Consider the following 20,609-nt stretch of genomic DNA (forward strand, 5'->3'; position numbering starts at 1 on the left):
GTGGGGTGGAGTGTTGGATGTGCTAAGAGGGAAAATGTCACCAAGCGAGAAGGGAAAGGACACAAGGCAATAGCACAAAACTGTGGAATGGGCTTCAGACTCAGCCCTGACTTCGTAAGCGACACTGTTTTCTAAGAACATGAAAAGTTAATGAGACAGTCAATTCCTAGGCAGATTGATAAGAAGTCCAGGGTCCCCAAGGAGGAAAAAGGGGTCTGGGGCTCTTGAAGTGGAGATAGGGGTCTGGAATTCTCAAGAAGGAGAAAAGGACAACTTTTTTTTTTTTTTTCCTCTACATTCCTTAGTCTTAGTCAATTATACAACTCAGTTTAAACTCTGTACTAGGGATTATACTGCCTCCCTGGTGGCTCAGATGGTAAAGCGTCTGCCTGCAATGCGGGAGACCTGGGTTCGATTCCTGGGTCAGGAAGATCCCCTGGAGAAAGAAACGGCAATCCACTCCAGCACTCTTGCCTGGAAAATCCCATGGACGGAGGAGCCTGATAGGCTACAGCCCATGGGGTCGCAAACGGTCGGACACGACTGAGCGACTTCAGGACTGAGCAACTTCTTCAGGGGTTATACAACAACAGTGTATCCTGCTTGAGGACAGTTTCTCCTTCCTGAAAACCTTCTGGCTAATTCTGTTATCTTAAAATGTAAATTATGGGAGTGGGTCTAGAAAGATCTTTACAACCTCCAGACATTCTTTTGATTCATTGTAATAACTAATTAAAAGGTATATAACTGCAATGCTAACAGTAGCAGGGGGGTACTCTTTCTGCTCTCTTCTGATGTCTATGTCAGAAGCTTTCTCTATCCCTTTTATACTTTAATAAAACTCGATTACACAAAAGCTCTGAGAGATCAAGCCTCATCTCTGGCCCTAGATTGAATTCTTCTCCTCCGGAGGCCAAGAATCCCGGTGTCTTTCGTGGTTCAGCAACAACCTTTCATTAACTTGCAGTGTGTACTTGTTTTTTTCTTTATTCTAAATGTCTCATGTGTTCATTTGATGAAAAAATTTATTTTAAATAAAAGGGAGGTTGAAATACTAATCAGAGTTATTTGTGATGCTTTGCAGGGGTTTAGCTGCCTTGAATTATTTTGTGGAAATATTAATTATCTAAACCACTTAGAAGAGAAAAAATTCCTATAATTAAAAAGCCATTTAACTAACTCCTTTTTAACGTCCTTTAATCTTTCTCCAAATTCTCACTTGAAAGATTCCAGGTCTATCATTAAAATCATTCCCTTCTGCTGTCACCCTTCACTGTATACACCTTGCAAAATCCCACTTGGGTAAAACCCAATAGTTGTTTGACCCCATGTCTCTCCTTGGCAGCTGAACACAGTTGGAGAAAAATACAACCATGCTGGCAGGTTTCATGTTAAATTCTCCACCACAAATCCAAGTGTATTTCTCTAGTTGACTGAGTCCCCACTCTTCTAGAGAACTGTTTCACACCTCTTTCCTCAAACCCCTCACCCAGGGATCCTTACCTCTGGCCACACCTTTGAATCACCTGGGAGCCTATAAAATGCACCAGTAGCCATGCCCCACCTCCAGAGATTCTAACTGTGTAGAACAGGGGACCTGGATATGAACGTGCTTTTAAAAATCTCCAGGTGACTCTCAAGTACAGTCAGGACTGAGGATCAACTGCTTCCTCAGACACAGCTAATTACCCTTCCGATGACTGCACTGAGAAAACCGAATCAGTAAAGAAAGAACAGCCACAGATTCCCACCGAATCTACCTGCATGGAGCCTTTCCTTCACTTCATTCTGAACTAAGACCAACCCCTCTGCTTCTTCATTCCAGCCCGTCACCATTCAAGCCAACTAGGGCCTTGTTTGTCATTGCCCCCTCTCTCACCAGCATCTCTCTTGTATTCTTTCTGCTGAATCATGCCCACCACTATTCAAATATCTCTTGATTTTAAGAAATCTCTTCTCCAGTCCCCAAAAGCCACCTCTGTCACTCCCCTTTTCTCTGCAGTAAAATTCCTCCTCAAAATTTGTCTTTACTCAATACACAAATTTCTTTCCCCATTTTCTAAAATCCACTCCAATCACAGTTTCACCCTCGCTCCCTCCACCCCATTGTCAAACCCAGTGGTTAATTCTCAGCCTTCATCTTACTAGATCTCTCAGCAGCTTTTGGTCATTCTTTCTTCTTTGGAATACATGTCTAGCCTCTAAAGCTTGGCTGTGTCTCAGTTTTCTGAATTTTCAGTCTTCTTTGATGGTTTCTTCTCATTTCCTTCATGTTTAAGTATGAGTGTGCTCTCAGACTTTCTAATCCTTGGGTGATCTCATCCATCTACCAGCTACCTGCTGATGATGCCAACATTTACCTCCAATCCAGACCTGATCCTTGAACTTGATTCCTCTCTTAAACTCCCTGCTTTCCAGACCCACTTAGATATATTAAATCCAACATGTTCACAACCAAATTCTTACTTTTTTCTCTCTCTCTAATCCTGGTGCTCTTGCAGTAGCTCAAGCAAAAAAAACTATGGAATCATTCTTGACCCAGCTTTTTCACTGTCCACTTTTGACTCTCTGTAAAAGCTGTGGGTTCTACCTCTAAAATATATTCTCAACCTGATCAGTTCTCATTACCTCCTTCACTACCATTCTGGGCCAAACACCCCTTTCTACTGGTCTTTAGGATTCCATCTTTGCTCTGCTCCTTTGTTTCCTACTCAGCAGCTAGAGTAATTATCTAAAACACAAGTCAGATCTTGTTATTTCTTTGCTTTCAGCTCTCCAGCGGCTCCCCACTTCACTCAAAATAAAATCCAGTCTTATAAGATTTAACAGCCAACTTCCTCTCCAATTTCATCTCCTACACTCTGCCTCAGCTGCACCAGCCTCCTTAGTGTTAACTGAGTATAGCTAGTGTGCACCCACCTTGGGGGTTTGCACTTGTATCCTCTTCCTGAATGCACTGGGCTTGCTCTTAAGGATCTGCCCAATGTCTTATCAGAGCAATGTCCTCTGAGCATACCCACACGCACCCCACCACACACACACACACACACACACACACACACACACACCAGTTCCACTGCCATCATCACAATCACCATAATGACTGCCCATCTACTACCCTTTACAACAAGGGATATATATATATTACATGTGTATTTGTTTCTCTTCTCCCCTTCTGTTTGAATGTACAAACTTTTTGGCCAGCCCAATGTGTGTGTGTTGTGTGTGGGTTAGTCTCCCAGTCATTTCTGAGTCTTTGAGACGCCATGGACTGTAGCCCACTAGGCTTCTCCGTTCATGGAATTTTCCAGGCGAGAATGCTGGACTATGTGTGTTAGTTGCTCAGTTGTGTCTGACTCTGTAACCACATGGACTGTAGCCCATCAGGCTCCTCTGTCCATGGAATTCTCCAGGCCAGAATACTGGAGTGAGTAGCCTTTCCCTTCTCCAGGGGATCTTCCCAACCCAGGGACTGAACCCAGGTCTCCTGCATTGCAGGCAGACTCTTTACCAGCTGAGCTACAAGGGAAGTCCCTAGAAAGATGAAGTTTTAGGAAAATGCTAGTCAATTATTTTACCATGTTTTCATGTGTTCATTAGAGTGATACATGATAGAAATCTGTATTTGTGTTTAGATTTGATAATCTAAACAGTTGTCAACTATTTTTTTCCAATGTTTAAATTTAAATTATTAGAGAAAAGGAAACATTGTATCATAGTTTAAAGTGGTAGTATTTTTTTTTTTTGTAGAGATACATACAACAAAAGTGTACTATGCCATGAAAGGAGAAATTATTAGCCCCAGGTACCTAAAAGTATAAACTCCTGGTTTAACAAATCAAATCCTAAGGAATCTATTACACAAATGAATTGCTTTTGCAATTTGGAGCTCATTGAGAAGACTATAAACCAAAAGCTGAGTATTAACCGAAAATTACTTACATTATGAAGCTATATTACTTGGAAGATGTTTTCAAATGACTCAAAATTAAAAGATCTTAGTGTAATATTGGTTTTGTAATTATCCTCACAAATACATTAATTATAAAAGTTAATGATGTGGAATCATCATGGTAGCATCAAGTAGGAAGTTGCCAGGTAGATGGGGAAGCTTTTTTGCCTTTTATTTTCCAGTTGTTTTCCTCCGTTTCCTCTCTTCCCTCCACAATGAGAAGCAGCCACCTGTCTTAAAAGGTTGGAATATCTTTACTTTTCTTGTTTTTTCCTTAACTGGGTTAAACAATGTAATATGCTTAGCGGTGATTCTAAACTGGAATAGTCCTTTAATTTTTATTTGACGAGCTTTGGGGTAGCAATTTGATTTCCCAGTCTTTTGCGACCATATAATCCTCTTCCATTGTTATGTGCTGTCTGAGCTACAGGCACTTTGAGCCTAGGAAGCACAAAGGCTCCCTGGGATTAGTGCCATACAAATGCAGACTAAGGACAGTAGAAGCCTGTGTCCATACTTGTAGCTGTCATTGCTCAGTTTTGTGCTTCCTACGGGCAGCAAAGCAATCTATTGTTTTAAAAACACACAAGTTACCTTAGCTGCTGACTTTTTCATTGTCTCACCTGAAGAAGAGAAGAAACTCTTTCCTATAGAATAAGCCTCTCTGGATCCCATTCAATTATTTTTAACTGTGCTGTGCTTAGTCGCTCAGTCATGTCTGACTGTTTGTGGCCCCATGGACTGTAGCCCACCAGGTTCCGCTGTCCATAGGGATTCTCCAGGCAAGAACCCTGGAGTGGGTTGTCATGCCCTCCTTAAGGGGATCTTCTCAACCCAGGGATCGAACCCAGGTCTCCCGCACTGCAGGCAGATTCTTAACTGTCTGAGCCATCAGAGAAGCCCTGAAGAAGAGAAGAAACTCTTCCCTATAGAATCCAACTCTCTGGATCTCATTCTATTATTTTTAACAGATAACATGAAATCTTACAGGAGTCTTAGACAATTTCTAATTTCAGAATTTGCACTTAAGGTATGGAGTCTTATTTTGCTCCCTGTGCCTTCAATCTATGTTTTACATGACCCTTTGTGGTAAGCATGAGAACCTGTACATATCTTCAAACTTTTTGGCTGGTTGGCACAGTATGTAGATATGCTGGAAATTACTTCTTTTCTGTGGCATAATTCTTCTAACGAAGTTGAAAGAATTAATCAATCATGTAGCAAACAATGTGATGTGAATCCCCTCCTTTTTAATACATTGTCTTTTGGTGATTATCATGAATTTCTGCTTATACAGTGGCTCTGGCTTGGGAATAGGAATCTTGGGGACCGGGATGAGAGGTCAAGAATGGAATTACCTGCCTGTTGGTGGCAGAACGGTCCCCACATTTTCATTCTTTATGCATGCTTATAAATAGCAACATGCCTTTCCATTTTTGTATAATTATTTAGTTAATACCCAGTTGGATTTGTAAGCCCTCACATTGCCATGGGTTTATTTTATTTCAGAGCAATAGTGACTTTATGGCCCAATTACCATCAATGTGACTTATTGCGCTATTTGTGGGAGGGAGAGGGGAGCAAGAAGACAAGACAGAATGATCATATGTACCACCATCAACAGGATGACAGCCACACACTCCTGCCAATCGAAAAGGGGCAGTTAGAACGTTTCTGTTCTACTTATCAAAGCACTTAAGTCCAGGTGATTGTGCTATATTTTAACAGATGACAGTGTTTCAAATGTGTGAGTGAAGGAGATACTGAAATACTGTTGTTAGAATAATCAATGTGTTGGTTATTTTGATTTAAAAGATGTCAAATGTGAAGAACGATGACGAATGACTGTCTACCTAACTCCAGATGCTGCCACTGTCAAATTACAGGAGTGTTAAAGGGAGACTGAGTGAGCATCTGACCTCAGAAATGGACCGGTGAGGCTGGCTCCTAATTGGAACAAGGTTCCCTGAAGCCAGAAAGCCCTGTATTTACAGGAGCAAGCGGCGCACCCCACCGTGACCCATGGGCAGCAGCCAGGGAACTGTGACCCTTCGCCTACCTGGAGCGTTTCCGTAGCGCCTGATTCAGAACCAATGGGATGGACAGCTCCCTGGCGCCCGGCTCAGGGCGAGGACTGCGGAAGGGAACAAGAGCGCGGAGGGTCCGCGCACCGTCAGCGGGATTGGGCGGCGGAAGAGCACACTGCGTCTCTCTCCCACCTATTTGGTTCCTCCCTTTCCCTCAGAGGGCAGCGAGAGGCCTGCGGTGGCTGTCCCGGGAGGCGAGTCCCTACAAGCGAAGGGACCGGCCGGAGCCGCAGCCTTCCTCCCCCCGCTCACCGCCTCTGCCCACTAGCACTGCCAGATCGCAACGCCTCGCCCAGCCCCGCCGGGCGGACGGGTGGGCGTCCCTGGCGCAAGACCCGCCCAGCCCCTCCCGCCCCGCCAGAGCCTGGCCCCCGATTGGCCGGCAGGCTGGAAGTGCGAGGAGGCGGAGCCCGCCTCTGCCGGCTCGCGCCCGGAAAGGTCGGCAGGGGAGCGCGGGGTGCCGCCGGGAGGGCGCGCGGGTACGCGGCGGGCGCCTAGGAGACGCAGCGGCGGTTGGAGCGGCGGCGCTTGGTTCGGGTCGCAACCTCTGCCTCCCGCCGCGGCCCGCAGTCCGCGGCGCACGAGCTCCGAGGCGTTTTCCCGGGCGCTGGGCCCGCGGCGGCCAAGACGGCGGGCCGGCCGGGCACGGGGCGGCGGGCACTGTGCTGCGGGCTGCGGTGGTGGGGGACGGCGGGCCGCGGCGCGGGCCCGGGGCCCGGCGCGTGCGGCTGGGAGGCGCTGTGGGGGGCTGGCGCGCGGGCGGCGGCCGGGGCCATGGCCGAGGGCGGCGGGGCCGCGCGGAGGAGGGCGCCGGCGCTGCTCGAGGCGGCTCGCGCGCGCTACGAGAGCCTGCACATCTCGGACGACGTGTTTGGCGAATCGGGCCCGGACAGCGGCGGGAATCCCTTCTACAGTACGTCGGCCGCCTCGCGCTCCTCCTCGGCCGCCTCCTCGGACGACGAACCCGAGCGGCTCGGCCCCGCGCGGGGCCCCGGCTCCCCGGCGCCTGGCGCCCCCACCGCGCAGGAGTCGGAGGAGGACGAGGCTGGCGCGGGCTGGAGCTCCACACTGCGGGACCGCCCGCCCCCGCGCTTCGAAGACACTGGCGGTAAGGCGCGGCCCGGGGGAGGCCAGGCTGCCCCGGCGCGAGAATTCCAGATGCTCCGCCCGCCTGCTTGCGGGTGGCAGCTGTGCGTTTCAGGAAACACACGAGGCTGCAGGAGCGGGGCTCTAAAGTGCAAGCGAGGCTGCGTGCGGGGCTCCGCCGACTCTTCGTGGGTGGACAGGAAGAGGCGAGGCCGCGGCAGCACTTTGCGGCTGGCGAGGACGGGGCAGGGGGATGCTTCCCTCACTTGCTAGAAGTGTCCTCGCGTCCTGCAGCGGAAGCCAATCACACCTGTAGGGTCTCTCCTTAGGGGTGAGTTAGACTTTACTAGTTGAAGAAATACTGGAAACTTGACGTGTCTTGGGACTGGGGGAGTCATTTTGTATTGCTGGCTCCAGAGCAAGCTTACCCAGATGCTAGGTGTGGGGCAGGTAGCCGATGGAGGGAGGCTGAAAGGTTACCAGTGGCGTCTTCACTGGACTTTAGTTTTCTCCAGTTAATCAGAGAAACTTTCCGTGGCTTACCATTCAGGATCTCTTGTGAAAAACAGGGGAGAGTGAAAGGATCAGTTTAGCAGCGTTAAGGCGCTTGCTTCAACAGAAGGAGCTTTCACGTGTTTCCTGCTTATTGCTATGGTCATAGACCAGCTGGAGAAGGTCGGAGAAAGGCTGGCAGCTCTGCTGTCTGAGATCCTCTTTGCTGCCTCCTTTTGGGGAGTTGGTTTTTAAATACCTCCACTTTCCCTTCAGAAGCTCAGCAGCCTCTGTCCTCTCTGGGAGGTGGAGGCCCACCGTTCCCACTTGTCCTCTGATGCTTTTGTTCCTTGCTCTGCGGCCTTCTTGGTCTTTTGTGGCAGTCCCTTGTTGCTGCACACTATTTTCATGGATGGACTTGCGTGCAGCTTGTAATGTTGACCACCAGGGAGTGGCTGCAGTGGGCTTGATGCTGGACGTTATGCAACTTTTTCTACCGCTTTCCTGATGATTGTTCAACCAATGGGGAACCTAGCACATAGGAGGACAGGCTCGAGGGACTCCTGGCTGGTCCTGGACTGGGATCAGGACATCATGCTGCAGCCTGCTGGTAGGGCTGGCTGGCTTCTCAGCAGGGAGTGGTCTGCAAACCTTAAGCAGGCTGGCTGCAGTGTGAATTTACTAAGCTACAGCTGGCCTTCCAGAGTCCAAGTTAGCTAGACAGTGTTTGGGGTGGATCAGTTTAAAAGCATCTTCTTATTTGGGCTTTGATTAAGAGTTTGGGAGTTTTCAGTCACATCACTCTGTATAATCCTTTTCCACCCGTATAATTTCCAAAATGTCATATGGTCTTCCAGCCCCAGACAATTGATTTCCTGTTGGCTCTTAAGAATTGTACCTGCCCAGAGCCCTGGTTTGGCAGGCCTTAGGCTGTAATGTCTGTGCTCCAGTTTTTGATCCCAGAACACCTGAGATGTATGTCTGCTTGGGCAGATTACAGCATTGTGTATTGGGGAAAATAGGGAAGTTGTGTTAGGTTAAGCCTGGTTATGAATCAGATTTGTGAGGGCTGGTTTGAGAAGGTTAACATTTTTAAAGCAATATTATGTTTCTTAGTAACCTATAAATGGGAGAAATTCTGCAGCAGAGCAATTTACCACTGCAGCAGTTAAATGGTCATGAAGAGCAGTTGGTGTTAGGTTTAAATTCTGCTTCCTTCAGATGTCTACTGAGTTCACACCTAGATCTGAGAATCACAGTCAAGCAGTTTAACCAGACATTAGTGGTTATTTGTGGAGAAGGCGATGGCACCCCACTCCAGTACTCTTGCCTGGAAAATCCCATGGACGGAGGAGCCTGGTAGGCTGCAGTCCATGGGGTTGCTAGGAGTCGGACACGACTGAGTGACTTCACTTTCACTTTTCACTCTCATGCATTGGAGAAGGAAATGGCAACCCACTCCAGTGTTCTTGCCTAGAGAATCCCAGGGACGGGAGAGCCTGGTGGGCTGCCGTCTGTGGGGTCGCACAGAGTCGGACACGACTGAAGTGACTTAGCAGCAGCAGCAGCAGCAGTGGTTATTTGATGCTATTTATGCCTAGTTTTGTTTTCCTATTTTGTGTAGGAGCGCAGCTCTGCTTAAGAATTTTCTTTCTCTTTGCAGCACTGCTCCCTGAGGGAAGTTTGGGTGGTGGTGGAGGGATGAGGTTGATGGTTTATTATGCAAGAATTCAGGTTCCCTAAAACAATGGAAATGATTTATGGGGGCTGAAAATAGATGCAGAAATATGCTGCTGGTTAGAAAAAAATCCCTGTATCTTAGTGGTATTGAGACAGATGTGTGTTTAGAGGCTTGAGAGCTGCACCCAGGTCACTCTGAGAGCAAAGAGGGTCAACCTGTGAAGTTTCCCAAGTCCAGTAGATAAGACTCTCCAGCCAGAGTGGGTTCCCCAATTCCAGGAATGCAAGCTGCATTTCCCTGCATCTTTGTTTCCCAGTTTATTGATGGATCTCACTGGGCTGATCTGGTGGGAAGAGGACCAAGCAAGAAGGTGACATTTTGAGTTGTAATCAGCGCTTATCAGAGAAAACCCCTAACAGAAATTGCTGTTGTTGCTAGATTCAGATGAGGAAAGCAAAGGATTCTAGACTCATGGAACAGGTTTCCTGCTTGCCTCCTGCTATAAAAACAAACAAACAAAACCATACATGTATGGAAATAGCATATACGTATGTGATTGTCTTAATTGTAAATGTATATCGCTTATGCTGAGTGTGGGTGGTTTCTTCTGTCAGAAGGAACTTATGACCGATGTCTCGGGACCCTCTTGATAACCTGGAACCCTTTTCAGAGAGTCCCTGTGTAGGAGAGAGACACTGGGCACCATTGTGCTTTTCATCTGCATTCAGAGCTGCCTTTGGCCCCATGGGAGGAGAGCACACAGTAGGGAGACTGAGGTGGCAGAGTGAGGAGGGTTGAGACTCTGACTGCCCTTCAAGCTGTTCTGGTTCCTCAGCCTCCTCCTCCTGTTTTTTACCCAGTGTATTTAGCTTCCTGGATCAGGCTCCCTAGAAGTGCAGCTGGCACTTATAGGAGGGGAGGTCCTCTCCCTCACACCCCCTTCTCTTCTTTCCCCTCTTCCTGGATCCCCTGGGATGATTTAAATACAAGGACATCCATTTGCTGCGCTGGCTGGCTGGCAGGCTTTTAACCCCTGTGTGGATGGAAGGTCAGCCTGGGAGCAGAAAGTGGTTACTGGGGGCTCAGGGCCCAGAACTCTATCCTTGCAGGCACCACCACCCCCAGCCCCTCACCAAGACAGTCCCTGTCAAGCTCTCAGCCTCATCTGCCTACTGTGGAAACAACCAACATAGCATGCAAACTCACTCTTTGGAAGCAGCGTGAAATGCAGCTGCTTTGGGGCTCCTGCCCTTTCTGAGCAGTCTGGTGATTCATTCTCTCTGACGAGGCAGAGGAGCGGGCAGATCCGCAGACACTCAGGACCCTTCTGTTCAGCTTTGTGAGTCCTGTATTGTGGCAGGCTGGAGTATGAGCTTGCTCTTTCCATAAGAGGTTGGACTTCACAGGAGTCTTCTTCCCGTGTACCATGTCAGCCACCATCAGTCATCATTCAGTAGGGAGGTATGACCTTGAGAAGCTAGGGAGGAACCTACTGCCTTGAAAATCAACACTGTGAAATGTCTCATCTCTTGAGTTTGTTGTTGGTTTATTTGGTTTAGAATCTTTTTGACTAACAAGGAAGAGAAGCATCTTATTCTTAAAACCAGAATTAAACCAATACCTTCTACTGTAATGGAATTTGTGAGCTAAGATCCTGGACCCCTCTCTCCAATGTCAGGTAAGCAGCTGCTTCCACCTTGAGCTCTGTAGCTCCAGGAGGAGCTCAGATCATGGTAAGCTGTGAGATAAATCGCATGCAGTCCTACCTGATACTGAAGTGTGTTCCCAGTCACAGAGTTCAGAGAGGGGAGCTTTGTGGGGGAGATGTTTTGCTCTTTTTCCAGGAGTCTTTTCCTGTGATGGGGAAACTTGAGCTCACGATGAGGATAATAACACACAGTGTGCATCTGTAACTTGCTTTATCATGCATTATTGCACTGAATCTTCACAAGTACTTTGTGTGGGAGAAATTCTCTTCTGCACTTTACAGAGAAAGAGGTTGATTTTTTCTGCCAGAGTCTTTGGGGTAATGAGATTACCTTGGCTAAGTGATCAGCACCATCTAAGTACTCAGACTTGATAATTCAGGAAAGGTAGTGAGTTGTTTTGTTTTTAATCTAGACTTTTTTCCAGTAAAAAATATTTATATTTATTTTCATGTTATGCATGGATGTACTATTTACTTTTTTGGAAGCATACATAGTTCTATGAGGCTTAATGCAGGTATGGATTTGTGTAACCAGTCCCACCATTGAGGAATGAAACAGAAGAGCTAGGATTTTATCTCATTTCTAGTTTAACCCCTGCGCCGCTGAGCACAAGGAGGTCAGAGCTCCTCTGCAGAGAGTAGGGCTTTGGACACACCAGCCCCTGGGAGTACAGTGTGGTCTACTAGTCTTAAAGTCTAAAACTCACCCTTATTTTTAAAGAGCTGTGATTGTGTATTTTTTTCTTATTATATGTAATATATGTTCATTTTAGGAAGAAATGAAAAAAAATGATAAAACTTAAAAATCCCATAATCTTCTATTACTCAGAGATAATCACAGTTATCACTTTGAATGTATCCTTCATATATCTTAAGTTATGTGTTATTGGGTGACCTACTTTTTAATTCTAAGTAATATATTGTAAACATTTTCCATTTAAATTATAAAATGTCTTTTTTAAAGAATCTGTTCCCTTTGGGTGGGTATTGGGCTCATTGCCCCCTCTCCCTTGTGCTTACAAATATTTATTTGTATTTTTTATGCTGTTATAAATATTCTTGAAGTTTAAGTTTGTGTGCACATTTTTAATATATTCCTCAGCATAAAATGATCAAAACTGAATTGAATGAGGATTTTGTACATTTTCACTTTTTCTTAATATCTATGAAACAGCCTTCTGGAAATGCACCTATTTAGACTCTGGTCAGCAGTGTACCAGAAAGTCTGTTAGAAAGTCTGGATTCTAAGGCAGCAAATCAGTGTGTAATTCCTGCTAGCAGTGTGGTCCTGAGTGAGTGTTCCCTGTGAAAAAGCTCAGAGGTGTGATACACACAGTGCTCGAGTCATGCACAGCACGACCATACAGCCCCCCAGGCCCAGGTGAGGAGAATCCCTCCGTGCCTTTCCAGGCAGCACCTCTCTGCCCCAGGGGTAGCCATGCTCTGATTTCTGTCACCATCAATTACTTTTGCCTGTTATTTTGGTCTCGGTCTTAGTTCATCATTACATCTGAGATGTATGTAACAATCTATTTTTATTTTGCTGTATAGCATTCCATTGTATAAATACTACAGTTAGTTATCCATTTTTCAGTGTAAAGAGCAATATTGCATAGGAACCTGGAATGTCAGGTTCATGCATCAAGGCAAGTTGGAAGTAGTCAAACAAGAGATGGCAAGAGTGAATGTCGACATTCTAGGAATCAGTGAACTAAAATGGACTGGAATGGGTGAATTTAACTCAGATGACCATTATATCTACTATTGCGGGCAGGAATCCCTCAGAAGAAATGGAGTAGCCGTCATGGTCAACAGAAGAGTCCAAAATGCAGTACTTGGATGCAGTCTCAAAAATGACAGAATGATCTCTCTTTGTTTCCAAGGCAAACCATTCAGTATTATAGTAATCCAAGTCTATGCCCCAACAAGTAACACTGAAGAAGCTGAAGTTGAACGGTTCTATGAAGACCTACAAGACCTTTTAGAACTAACACCCCAAAAAGATGTCGTTTTCATTATAGGGGACTGGAATGCAAAAGTAGGAAGTCAAGAAACACCTGGAGTAACAGGCAAATTTAGCCTTGGAATGCGGAATGAAGCAGGGCAGAGACTAATAGAGTTTTGCCAAGAAAATGCACTGATCATAGCAAACACCCTCTTCCAACAACACAAGAGAGGACTCTACACATGGACATCACCAGATGGTCAACACTGAAATCAGATTGATTATATTCTTTGCAGCCAAAGATGGAGAAGCTCTATACAGTCAGCAAAAACAAGACCAGGAGCTGACTGTGGCTCAGATCATGAACTCCTTATTACCAAATTCTGACTTAAATTGAAGAAAGTAGGGAAAACCACTAGACCATTCAGGTATGACCTAAATCAAATCCCTTATGATTATACAGTGGAAGTGAGAAATAGATTTAAGGGCCTAGATCTGATAGATAGAGTGCCTGATGAACTATGGACTGAGATTCGTGACATTGTACAGGAGACAGGGATCAAGACCATTCCCATGGAAAAGAAATGCAAAATGGCTGTCTGGGGAGGCCTTACAAATAGCTGTGAAAATAAGAGAAGTGAAAAGCAAAGGAGAAAAGGAAAGATATAAGCATCTGAATGCAGAGTTCCAAAGAATAGCAAGGAGAGATAAGAAAGCCTTCCTCCGTGATCAGTGCAAAGAAATAGAGGAAAAGAACAGAATGGGAAAAACTAGAGATCTCTTCAAGAAAATTAGAGATACCAAGGGAACATTTCATGCAAAGATGGGCTCAACAAAGGACAGAAATTGTATGGGCCTAACAGAAGCAGAAGATATTAAGAAGAGGTGGAAAGAATACACGGAAGAACTGTACAAAAAAGAGCTTCAGGACCCAGATAATCATGGTGGTGTGATCACTCACCTAGAGCCAGACATCCTGGAATGTGAAGTCAAGTGGGCCTTAGAAAGCATCACTATGAACAAAGCTAGTGGAGGTGATGGAATTCCAGTTGAGTTGTTTCAAATCCTGAAAGATGATGCTGAGAAAGTACTGCACTCACTATGCCAGCAAATTTTGAACACTCAGCAGTGGCCACAGGACTGGAAAAGGTCAGTTTTCATTCCAATTCCAAAGAAAGGCAATGTCAAAGAATGCTCAAACTACCACACAATTGCACTCATCTCACATGCTAGTAAAGTAATGCTCAAAATTCTCCAAGCCAGGCTTCAGCAATACATGAACCATGAACTTCCAGATGTTCAAGCTGGTTTTAGAAAAGGCAGAGGAACCAGAGATCAAATTGCCAACATCCGCTGGACCATAGAAAAAGCAAGAGAGTTCCAGAAAAACATCTATTTCTGCTTTATTGACTATGCCAAAGCCTTTGACTGTGTGGATCACAATAAACTGTGGAAAATTCTTCAAGAGTTGGGAATACCAGACCACCTAACCTGCCTCTTGAGAAATTTGTATGCAGGTCAGGAAGCAACAGTTAGAACTGGACATGAAACAACAGACTGGTTCCAAATAGAAAAGGAGTACGTCAAGGCTGTATATTGACACTTTGCTTATTTAACTTATCTGCAGAGTACATCATGAGAAACACTGGGCTGGAAGAAGCACAAGCTGGAATTAAGATTACCGGGAGAAATCTCAATAACCTCAGATATACAGATGACACCACCCTTATGGCAGAAAGTGAAGAGGAGCTAAAAAGCCTCTTGATGAAAGTGAAAGTGGAGAGTGAAAAAGTTGGCTTAAAGCTCAACATTCAGAAAACAAAGATCATGGCATCTGGTCCCATCACTTCATGGCAAATAGGTGGGGAAACAGTGTCAGACTTTATTTTTGGGGGGCTCCAAAATCTGCAGATGGTGACTGCAGCCATGAAATTAAAAGACGCTTACTTCTTGGGAAAAAAGTAATGACCAACCTAGATAGCATATTGAAAAGCAGAGACATTACTTTGCCATCAAAGGTCTATCTCGTCAAGGCTATGGTTTTTCCAGTGGTCATGTATGGATGTGAGAGTTGGACTGTGAAGAAGGCTGAGTGCCAAAGAATTGATGCTTTTGAACTGTGATGTTGGAGAAAACTCTTGAGAGTTCCTTGGACTGCAAGGAGATCCATCCAGTCCATTCTGAAGGAGATCAGCCCTGAGATTTCTTTGGAAGAAATGATGCTAAAGCTGAAACTCCAGTACTTTGGCCACCTCATGCAAAGAGTTAACTCATTGGAAAAGCCTCTGATGCTGGGAGGAATTGGGGGCAGGAGGAAAAGGGGACAACAGAGGATGAGATGGCTGATGGCATCACTGACTTGATGGACATGTGTCTGAGTGAACTCTGGGAGTTGGTGATGGACAGGGAGGCCTGGTGTGCTGCAATTCATGGGTTCACAAAGAGTTGGACACGACTGAGTGATTGAACTGAACTTGTTATCTATTATCCTATCTCTGGACTTTTGGACTGTTTTCAGTTTGGGACTTTTATGAATACAGCTGCCACCAGGGTTCTTGTGCTTGTCTTTGATGGACATGTACATGTTTCCCTGAGGTGTACATACCTAGGAGTAGGATTGCTGAGTCATAGAGTAGATGCATGTTTCACCCTCAGCACTGTGGACACTGTGGGCTGGGGGTCCCTTTGTTGCAAAGGCTGTCTTGTGCATTGAAGTATGTCAGCAGTACTCCTGGCCTCTGCCCATCGAAGGGCAACAGCACACCTTCGTCTAGTCATGACAGATAAACATATCACCATGCACTGTCAGGTGTCCGGTGGGAACACAGTCTTCTGCAGTTGAGAACCACTGCTGTAGTAGATACTGCCAGATGGTTTTCCAGTTTACACACCCACCAGCAGTGTATGAAGTGTGCCATGTATTAATTCAGCAGGCATATCGAACCCTGCTGGGATAAAAGGGTAAGTAAGGCATGTCTCCTGGGGTCCAGTAAGAGAGACAAAGTGAAGAAAATGAGATAAGAGTCTGTGATCAAGGTAAACACGGATTTAGATGGGATTCTAGAGGTGCCTCACTTAATCCAGCTGGGCTGGAGAAGAGGAGGTGCCTCTGGCAGAGGTGACCCCTGAGCTGCATCCTAAAGAATAAAAATGAATCAGGTGAAAAGGAAGGAAAAAGGCATCTTGAACAAGGGAACAACTTGGGCACAGGCTGGGTGGGGTGGGCCATCTTAGCCTAAGGGCAGCCCCATTCTCCCTTCAGCTGAGCAGCCTTGGTGACAATGTCTTGAAATTTAATGTTTGTAATTGTTACCACTGCAAGTAGCTGTAGCTAGAATCTGCATACTAAGTTCAGGCATAGATGCTGAATCCTGTAGGGAGTGGAATTTAGCAGATTTGGCAAGAAATAAGTGCTCAGAGAGGGCAGAATCCGTGGAGAAGCACTGGGGTCTTTTTAAGAAAGGAAGAGGGAATATGACAACCAAAGTTACGGTGGTAAAACCTTTACTGGTAAGGGAAGCATAGCATTAGCTTCCAGTGAGGGGGAAGATGTCATGCCACAAGAACAGTAGAGAACCTAACATTTCATGTCATATAAAGGGACATGCTACCTAGATTGGCACATGGTATAAAGAACTGTCTTCTACTTGTTTGTGAATTCCAGGAATTATTATTACAGAACTATGACTGGCCATACTTTTTTCAATTTATTAAATGCCTAGTAAGTATTCGTGTATATTTAATTAATTTATTAAAACAATTAGAAAAAAATCCTTTCACTTCTCATATCTTTGCCATTGCTTCCAGCTTAGAACTGAGATATCCCTCGTCGGTCTGGACGTTGGATCCTCTGTCAGCTGGGGTTCCCAGAGTCCAGTCTTGTTGATGCCCTGCCCTCTGCCTCTCTCTCTCTCTCCCCCCATTGTCTGTGGAAGAAAAGTGATCTTTACAAACCTGAGCTAATCCACTCTCTTCTCTGCTTAAAACTTTTCAGTGGCTTCAACTTCAAGTCAAAGGTAATTCCCAAGTCCTGCACAGGGCCTCCTAGCCGCCTTCCTTTCCCACATGCCTTTGGACTCTTGTCCTGCAACACTCTCCAGCCACTCAATCTGCCCATCTTAGAGCCTTTGTGCCTGCCTGACTCTCACCTAGAATGTTCTTCCCCTCAGTACTTGAATAGCAACCCTTGCTTGCTGGTCTGGTCTTGGTTCAAATGTCACTGCCTCCAAAAATCTGAAATTACCTTCTTCCCTAAGGTGCCTTTTAGTATCCATTTAAGCTAATTTTTCTCCCAGGTCTGGAATGTTGGATGTTTTGGTCACGGTAGTTCCTCAAGTTTTGTTGGATGAACAGAAGAATAGATGGATGCAGAAGTAGATTTTTTTAAATGGCTTGGAAAGTGGTATCAGTGAATAAATGTTCACAAGGACCTGTGCATTTTTTAACATCCAAATTGTGGAAGTGTGGCTAGGTTGACTCACAGGGAGTGGGTTTCTTCCCAGAAAGGCACCAAAGCAAGTCTCGAGTGTGTTTTATAGGGATTTCCATCCAGGATGGAAGACTGGGGAACTCTCCAACCCTTGGGCTTCTACCCCCGGTCCACTTCCTAATTAACCTTCAAGCCAGGACTCTGTTAGGGATTTGTAGGGGAGCCAGCTGCTCGTGCTCCATTAATTTTTTAACAAACACTTGTGCATCGCTTCCTATCTGTCAGATAGTGTCCTGAGTCCTTTCTAGCCTATGTAATCCTCAAAACAACAATGTGAGGTTAGTACTATTATTTTTCCTATTTTTAACTTATGGAAACTGAGTCACAGGTTAAGTGACATAGGGTGGACTGGTCCTTTTGATTAGGGTATAAGCAAGCATCATGTGCACCATGATTTATGCCAGTCAGATCAACTAACTAAAAAGTCCTTGTAGGGGCTCTGAGTTGAAGGGCACTGTCATTCTCTAAATCTGTTTCACCTGTTGACTTTTATCCCAGGCATTGGCTGCACTTAATTTCCCAGCCCCACTGCAGTGAGAGGGGCGGCTGCCTGGGTTCTGGGCAATGGTAGATGAGGCAAAGTGTGGACCCCACTCTCAGGCCTGGTCAGGAGGGAGGCTCCTCTGGGCCTCCCTCTACCATCACCATCATCATCATCTTCATTATCATCGTCATCGCCTTCTTCATCACCACCATCATCACTGTACCCACAGAAAACTGTGATGATTTCTTTTGCCCTGCAGGACAGAACAAAGAGTGACTGTTCACCAACTTTGTGCAGGGAGCTAGAAATTGAAGACTAGGGTTCTGGACCGGGAAGTGGGTTGGAAAGGGAAGCTGGAGGGTGACCTGTGATGTGTCAGAGATACTGGGGCTACCAGGTGAAAGAACCTTGTGTCTGAATCACCATTTGGGACAAAGCCACTCATGAATCAGCCATGTCTTTCATGGACTACATTTATGAAGAAATGAGCTTCTGTCTTGTTTGCTCCATCATGCATTTGGCAGGGGCTAGGGGAGTGGGTGGTTACAGCAGCCAGCAGAATTCTATTTGCACAGATGCTTAAGGAAAGAGATAGATGGGGAAAAGCAAATTCAGATCAGTAGGGCTCTTATTGATTGTACAAGGATTCATAAGGAGAAATTATGAGGAAAAAACCTAGAGGAAAAAAAAACGAGTTCTTTGCATTCTCTCAGTGAAGTTCCCATTGTAACTTTGGAACAGATGAAATGATGCAGGTAATCTGCCTGCACTGGACGTTCTAGACTCAGTTATTAATTGCACGTTGGTATTTTGAAGCAGTAGGGGATTGGTCAGCTTCTGGTGGAGAGTGAGCACGCCCAGGGTAAAAGGCCCAGTCTCTGTTGAATGCTCACCCTGCGATCTTGGGCAGGGGGCCCAGTGAAGCCCAGCACTGAGAATCAGTAAAGACACACGGTTGAGCACAAAGCTGGTGCTTCATTCCAGGTAGCCGATTTTCATTCCTTCCAACTCCTTTTTTTCCTGTCCAAAATGGACATGATGAATATTATACTGCTTAGATTTTCAAAACTTTTTAGCAACCAAGAACCTCAGTACAAACCCAGGGGGTCTTCCTTTGAAGCTGGGGTGAGAGGCCCTCAGAACCTGTCCAGCTGGCCCTCCCTGGAAGCCCTGTGTGTGCAGCACCCTGTGAGTGCCCCAGGACCCCTCTATCAAGGGCTTTCAGCTGGGACCCAGGGTGAATGGAGGGAGACTCCCATAGGTGGGTGACAGACATCAGTGGAGAAGCAGTTACTGCTCTTGTATCTACTGGGCTCCATCCTCTCTGAGATGGTGGCTAGGAAGCCAGTAGGTGGATGCAATATTGATGTTTCAAAAACTCTAAAAGGCTTCTGTGGCAAAGGCAATTAAAAATTTAATGACTTTAGAAGAACCAGAACAGGAGGAGACCTGTTTTCTCAAGTTTAGAAAATAGACTTAGAATATAAGGGATCGGGATAAAGGATGATTTCCTGGAAAAAAAAATATAAATAAGTGGAATCATTTCAAGAATGGTTAGTGAAGGGCTTGCTTATTTGAGCTTCTACATTTGGGAAACTGGAGAATCCACACCTTAAATCAGCATCCCTGGGATCCCTGCTGAGTTAGTGAGGTATGCTGAGTAATGGTTCTGAGGTTCTGTGGTGAGCACACCTTCACTTCAGAATTCACATTAAAAAAATATACACCTTATTCATCTGTCGATAATGATGCCTACTTCCCTGGTCCCCAGCATTTGAGGTAAATAAAAATGGTTCTTTGGTTTGTTCTTAATACTCATGTATTTCAACAAAATCTCCAATCTGATTTCCTTGGCTAGCTGAGGAACTGGACCATAATTATGGCATCCGAGGGGACATGCATTCTGAATTCCCAGTGGACTCTGGAAAAGTATGAAAGTGAAAGTGTTAGTTGCTCAGTCGTGTCTGACTCTGCAATGCCATGTACTGTAGCCCGTCAGGCTCTTCTGTCCATGGAATTCTGCAGGCAAGAATACTGGAGTGGGTTGCCATTTCCCTCTCCAGGGGTTCTCCCCGACCCGGCATCGAACCTGGGTCTCCTGCATTGTAGGCAGGTTCTTCTTTTTTTTTTTAATTTATTTTATTTTATTTGTGTGTGTGTGTGTGTGTGCTCTTTATTTTTTTTTAATTTATTTTTTTACTTTACAATACGGTATTGGTTTTGCCATACATTGACATGAATCCACCACGGGTGTACATGAGGCAGGTTCTTTACTGTCTGAGCCACCAGGGAAGCCCTGGAAAAGTATGCTTAATTGGAAATTGGAGATAACTACAGTGAGAAGTCTTTTAAGATTGAAAGAGGTAAATTTTAGGTAAATATCACCAAGTGGAAATCCACACTGCGTATCTTACATTTACAGACACTTTTATCTTCAGGAACTTTGGCAGAGAAGAAATAGACTTTGAAAAGATGGCAGATTACATGAGGAAAGTTGGAGTGGCTGCCAGGGTACAGCCCAGACTCCTGAGGGTGGTGTGTGGGACGCTTTGTTTTGTTGGGAGGTAGTGGGGACCTGTCCCAACTCGACATTCAAAGCGGTACCTTCCACAGGGCAGCTCCAGGCATCCAGTTATGAGATCCTGTCTGGTCTTTGCACTCAGCAAAGTACTCTCCCTGTTATGT

The 20,609-nt window shown here is 45.6% G+C and overlaps 1 protein-coding gene across 1 annotated transcript in view; it reads left to right on the forward strand.

Annotated features, from left to right (window-relative positions):
• The first annotated feature begins 6,813 nt into the window (after nucleotides 1-6,813).
• Nucleotides 6,814-20,609, forward strand: part of PGBD5 (piggyBac transposable element derived 5) — a 97,570-nt gene continuing 83,774 nt past the window's right edge. The window contains exon 1 of the mRNA XM_068983087.1: nucleotides 6,814-7,147. Coding sequence (XP_068839188.1) covers nucleotides 6,814-7,147 — 334 coding nt within the window. The remainder of the gene's footprint in view (nucleotides 7,148-20,609) is intronic.

This window comes from Capricornis sumatraensis, chromosome 10, assembly GCF_032405125.1.
Source record: "Capricornis sumatraensis isolate serow.1 chromosome 10, serow.2, whole genome shotgun sequence".
In the NCBI taxonomy this organism is placed as follows: domain Eukaryota; kingdom Metazoa; phylum Chordata; class Mammalia; order Artiodactyla; family Bovidae; genus Capricornis; species Capricornis sumatraensis.